Source organism: Neophocaena asiaeorientalis, unplaced genomic scaffold, assembly GCF_003031525.2.
Source record: "Neophocaena asiaeorientalis asiaeorientalis breed wild unplaced genomic scaffold, Neophocaena_asiaeorientalis_V1.1 scaffold147, whole genome shotgun sequence".
NCBI lineage: Eukaryota > Metazoa > Chordata > Mammalia > Artiodactyla > Phocoenidae > Neophocaena > Neophocaena asiaeorientalis.
Genome location: NW_020173758.1, coordinates 5,948,165 through 5,954,518, shown reverse-complemented (window position 1 = coordinate 5,954,518; position 6,354 = coordinate 5,948,165). Strand labels below are relative to the sequence as shown.

The following is a 6,354-nucleotide window of genomic DNA, read 5'->3' as shown; positions in this document are numbered from 1 at the left end:
AATGTGGCTTCTAGAAAATTAAATATTACATACATGCCTTATATTTGTGGACAGCTGTGTTCTAGAATGATTACAGAAAGATAAAAGAAAGGGAGGGCGTAATTCCTGATCCCAATGTTGAAACTCCTAGCTCTTCTCCATCTCACTACATTGTCATCACAGTTATTCTTAAAACACAGTTTCAGCGTTTTTAGACTTTCTGTCTAGAAACTTTTCGTATATTCGTATCACCTATAGCAGGGGTCAGAAAACTAGAGCCCATGGGCCAGATAGCCCACTACCTTTTTTTGTAAATAAAATTTTATTAAATTTAGCCATTCTCATTTGTTTAAGAATTGTCTGTTGCTGCTTTTGTGGTATAAGGGCAGAAATGAATAAATGTGACAGACCTTATAGCCTGCAAAGCCTAAAATATTTACTATCTGGCCTTTTACAACTAAAGTTTGCTGACCCTTGACTTATAGGAAAAACAGTCCAGACTCTTTAGTTAAAAGTATTCAAGGCCAGTTCAGCTCAACAAAGATTTATGAATGCCTACTGTGCACCAGGCACTGTCCTAGGTGCTGAGAAGCTCCCTTCCTCCTCACCACCTTCCTCCAACAGCAGCAACAGCAAAAAAACAATTTTCATTCTAGCCCTCAAGGAACTCACACTTTAACAGGGGAAACAAAAATATCTTCTTTTGAGAGGCAGCATAGCATTGGTTAAGAGTTCAGGCTCTGATAAACAACAAGGTCTTACTGTATAGCACGGGGAACCATATTCAATATCCCATGATAAGCCATAATGGAAAAGAATATGAAAAAAATATATATTTATCACTGAATCACTTTGCTGTACAGCAGAAATTAACACAACATTGTAAATTAACTATAGTTCAATTAAAAAAAAGGATATATAATCCCTCTGTTTTGTACATTAAAAAAAATAGTTCAGGTTATGGAGCCACATTGTCTGGGTTTATTTTATTTTATTTTTTTAAATTTATTTTTTGGCTACGTTGGGTCTTGGTTGCGGCACATGGGCTGTCTAGTTGTGGCTCATGGGCTTTATAGTTGCAGCATGTGGGCTCTCTAGTTGTGGCGTGTGGGCTCTGTTGCCCCGCGGTATGTGGGATCTTAGTTCCCTGACCAGGGATCTAACCCATGTCCCCTGCATTGGAAGGCAGATTCTTAACCACTGGACCACCAGGGAAGTCCCTGTCTGGGTTTATATTCCAGTTCTACCACTCACTGCTTGCTTTTGTACAATTTTTCTTACTTCTCTGTGCCTCATCTTTAAATTGATAAAAATAAAAGTACCTGCCTGTGGGATTATTATGAGCATGTATTAAATAAGTTAATACATATAAAGTGTTTAGAACAGTGCCTGGAACTTAATGAGCATTCAGTAAACATAAGGTATTATTAAAGTATGATTAATGCATGAAGTAATGTAAATGAATTAAAGTCATAGAGAAAAAGGGACTTCAGTTGAGGACGTGGTAGTGCTCAGAGAACTCTGTCTGGAGGAAAGTGATGCAAAATTTTGAAGCCCACGGTTTGACACCAACCTGCTTTTTCATTTTTTTTTTCCCTAAGCTCCTCTGTCCAATATAGTAGTCACACAGGACTACTTGTTATCCCGAGTGTACCCGATACTCTCTCAATATCATACCTTTACTCCGTTTTTTCCTGATACCTCAAATGCTTTTTCTTTCATAACTTTCTAGGTCTGTCTTAAATTCTTTTGCTATAGGGACCTTTTCAAAGTTGCCTAAGTTGATATTAATTGTCCTTAATCATTTATTAGCATGGTGTAGGTGAAAAGTCTGAGTTCTAATTTGGGCTCTGCAGTGTGACCTTAACCAAATTTGTAATTCTGTGCATCTCAGCTTCTTCCTTTGTAAGGCAGAGGTAATATTAACTTGGCATTATTGTTAAATAAGATGATATAAGCAAAGTGTCTAGTAGGCACTCAGTAGTGAATGAATTGGTAAGTGCTAGTAACCATTCCCTCCTCTCTGTTGAAGCTTTAAAATACAATCAGAAGCAAACCTAGGGTAAAGTCATTTAATCTGATCTCAATTTGAGGACATGAACCATGTTTATTTCTGTTTGTATCCCTAGCACCCAGCATAGTACCTGGCTTAGAGTAGCTTTTGTTTGAATTGAGAGTTTAAGGTCACAGCTACTATGTGGCAGAGGTGGGCTAGAATCCAGTTCTGCTGAATCTAACTGACAGGGAGAATGTTATGCAGATTTATGCATTGTTCAGAATGTGACATTTATTTTGAAAAATAGCATTTTTAAAATTGCTTTTTAAACTTCGTTTTATATTGTTCCTATGACATTAACCATTACAGTGGAGGAAGTAAGATTTGTGATTTCAGATCCTCTGAAAGCTCACGATTTTCTACAAGATATTTCTCTGGAGGTTTTTGAAGTAAACGTGGGGAATAGTTTTAATCTATGGGCTTCTCCCCCTCTTTTTCCCCCCAGCATCTAATGCATATAGGCTTTTGGAATATATGCAACAAAATCATTAATATGATTGGAAATTTATCATAGTAATAAAACTTCCAGAATTATGTAGAGAATACTTTATTTAACGGATGCTTCTTGAATTTTTTTACAAATTTATCAAGTGTGACACACTTTTAAAAGTGTAAAGTTATCAACCACAGTGTCATATCACTATGGCAGTGTGTACCAGAAAAAACTTAAAAAGGGGCTTCCCTGGTGGCGCAGTGGTTGAGAGTCTGCCTGCCAATGCAGGGGACACGGGTTCGTGCCCTGGTCCGGGAGGATCCCACATGCGAGGATCCCACGTGCCGTGGAGCAGCTAGGCCCATGAGCCATGGCCGCTGAACCTGTGCGTCCGGAGCCTGTGCTCTGCAACGGGAGAGGCCACAACAGTGAGAGGCCCGCGTACCGCAAAAAAAAAAAAAAAAACTTCAAAAGATGAAAACGAAACATAATGACATTGTAGAGCTGAAAAGGCCCTCACAAACCTAACTCAGTCCACTTTTTTTCCACTTTTTTTTATAAGTTAGGGAATTGAAAGGTTTCTCCCCCCACAAGAACACTTAATTTAAGTGGAATTGGAGTAGGAGTTTAATCCGTTTCACATACATTGCTTTAGATACTAGAGAGATAGAAACAAAACATTCTCTTATTTTAAAGGTAATTCTTCCTACCTTTGTGGTGTTTACCAGTGCTTCTTGTGGTGTTTACCAGTGCTGCTTGTTCCTTTTTAGATAATATACAAGTTATGGTAACCTCGTCATGTGAACTAAGATTTAATATCCAGTCATATGTTTAATAAGAAATTTAACTAAAATGACATGTATTTAACCAATATAAATTACAAGTCAGAGCATAAAAAAAACTAAACAATTGAATCTAGCCTTAGTCAACTATTACCAAGGTTTTCCATCAACACTCAGTTACTCTGTCTGTACTTCTGTAGAAGTAGTAGAATGTGGAAAAAGTTTAAAACATCTTTAAAAGAATAACTTAAAACTGAACAAATTCAATTTGTTTATTTTCCCTTCACATTAGGGAAAGACCATTGTTATTTAATTCTAGCAGAATAGTTTGAGAAGCACTTGTGCAGAGATGTTTTTCACCATTTCCCCTTTGTTTCCTGAATTATTTAAACATTTTTGCTCAGTTTAATTAATGTTTATGAGCACCTTTATTTATATGCCTCTGTTCAATACTGGGTTTTCGAAGATGCAGTATAGAATGTGTAACACCATGGTTTTTTCCCTTTAGGGTTTAGATTTACTCTGGGATTAGATAGATATTAAACTTGACAATACTTCTGTGGATATATTGCATAGAGAGTCTATTGATCAGATGTAGTTTGTGAATCTGAAAAAAATTTTTTTTGTGTATGCATAAGGGAAGCGAACATGTTTTCTTATTTCCTTTGTTGTAAACATTAAAGTATTTTAATATTATTCACACTTTAAAATTTTCAAATGAAATCTCTCATAAATCAATTTGGTCATTTCAGGTGGTATTTTTTAATGTGAAAAATTGTTATAAAACTGATGGTTTGTCTTTCAGTAGATGTTATTTGAGAATCAGGCCAGTAAGGTTGTATACCAGGCTAACAGTAGGCATTCCACATCATCTATCTCATTTAATCTTCATAACAACCTCTTTTTACAGGAGAGAAAAATTTATCCTCAGGTTAAAAACCTCATTGCTTACTTTTAGAAAAATAGGAACTTAAACTTCAAATCCAGCGTGCTTTCCAAACACCTGTTCATAATTTAGGGACAACCTGTGGAGGATCTTGTGGCTTAAGATGGAAAATGTTAGCTATACAAATGGTAGTAATAATTCATTTCATGTGAATGTTTCTGATAGTTGGGCATATCTTTTCATACAGGAGAGTGAGTATTAGACTGAGCATTGAACTGCAATCAGTTTCTAATCCAGTTCACAGAAAGGTTGGTATTTATTTCTTTTGAAATAAATATTTTTCTGTTTTTGAGATATGGTAATTCTGTACATTATAATTATTTTTGTTCTTTAAGAATGTGAGATCTTTTGTTATATCATCTTGCTTTTTAATTTTGGGCCATTTTATAACTTGCAGATCTGGGGTGGTAGAACCTACTAAGACAACAACTGAGAGATTATTATATCATATATTTCTAAAGCATGCAAGAATTGGGGATTGGGACAACAGTCTCCTTAGGTTTGCCCCATTGCACTTTTTTTTGGCCACCCCTTGTGGTTTGCCGGATCTTAGTTCCCAGACCAGGGATCGAACCCCACCAGGGATCAAACCCGTGCCCGTGCCCCTTGCAGTGGAAGCTCAGAGTCCTAACCACTGGACCTCCAGGGAATTCCCCCATTACACTTCTTTAAGTTGCTAGAATATATATTGCTACCCTGTAGAATTGGCGTTTCATGTAAATGTGAGAACAGAATGAATTGAAGCACTGCAGGGAGATAGTTTTGAATCTTTTTGCCTTTTGGAGAGAGGTGTTTAGAACATCAGTCTAATCTGATTTAAAAGTATGAGTCATTAACAGAAATGAGGATACAGAATGGAGGGCTAAGAAATACATCTGTTTTCTCTGTCATAGCTTTCCTTGTACCTATTCAAGGATCTAATGGTGTTAGTAGCAGCTTAGTTTTTTATAGCATCTTGGGGTGGATTTCAAGAAATACTTAAATAGAAGCTGCTTTCAGAACAGTGCCTTCTGAAGCAGAGCAAACACCTAGGTTGCTAATTTTCTAGGGTAGAGATTATAAATTACACTTCTTACAAGTTATTCCTATGCCTGCTATACCTTTTCATTTTCCAGCTCTACTCATAAAAGTGGTTTAGATTTTTCTAGGACCCTAGTGGTTCCTCAGTAGCCACAAGTAGATTTTATTTCTAAGTAGAAACTTAATCTTAACCTCTGTTAGCCCATCATCTTGCTAGTCCTGTTGTCCTTGTGCCAGTGTGCTCTGAAATACATAATTTCTGTGTACTTTTCTGTCAGCTTTAGCTGCTGTGATAAAATGGTCTTTATGAAAGGTATTCACTTCATTTGAAACTGAAAACAGATAGGGTTCCACATCAGTGGCCACTTAGAGTGGGAGAGAATAGGTAGGCTCTTAGGAAGAAGCCCTGGCAGCCTGTCACCTGATACCCCTGTCCTCTGCCTGAGAGACAAATGTTCCTTTCTTATCTAGGGTAGATGATTGTTTGTCATTTCTGCTGATGTATTTACCACTTCGGAAATACCAGACAATTAACTTGAGGGAAACTGAAAATATAATTGATTATGATATGATCAGTGGTAAAGAATACTTTTGTTATGGTGTCATAGTGCAGCAAGGGCTGGGTCTAAACTTTCTTAAGCCTCTGATAGAATGATATATTCTTCAACTTTCAACTCCTAGCATTTAATTAGCTTTTATAGACCCCTTTCCTTCCCACCTTCCACCCCATGTGGCTCTCAAGGAGCAGAATATTTAACCCTATTTAAGATGCTGAAGTCTCCAAAGACCAATGAAAACCCAGCAGCACCAGAAGACAGAGCTGTCTGAACTATAACAGTGATATGTTGATAATGCTAGATGATTTCACTTCCAAGAAGGAAGAAATTACTCTAAAAGCCAAATCTACTGAAAACATTAAAAATAACAATCTTTCTTTTAGGATTTAGTTATCCGTCTGACTGATGATACTGATCCATTTTTTCTGTATAACCTTGTTATATCAGAGGAAGATTTTCAGAGGTAACTATACTTATTTTTCTGGTCTTTGATCTAGGAATAAGTAAAATTTTAAGTTTTATGAATGTATGGGTACTATCCTCTTTGAAACACATACCTATTAGAAACATTTAGGCATTTT

At 36.5% G+C, this 6,354-nt stretch overlaps 1 protein-coding gene across 2 annotated transcripts in view; it reads left to right on the top strand.

Moving 5' to 3' along the window:
• SASS6 (SAS-6 centriolar assembly protein) overlaps nucleotides 1–6,354 on the top strand; it is a 50,677-nt gene that overhangs the window by 1,713 nt on the left and 42,610 nt on the right. For both annotated transcript variants that reach the window (XM_024751291.1, XM_024751293.1), the window contains exons 2-3: nucleotides 4,384–4,444; nucleotides 6,157–6,236. In XM_024751291.1, the coding sequence (XP_024607059.1) occupies nucleotides 4,384–4,444; nucleotides 6,157–6,236 (141 nt within the window). The remainder of the gene's footprint in view (nucleotides 1–4,383; nucleotides 4,445–6,156; nucleotides 6,237–6,354) is intronic.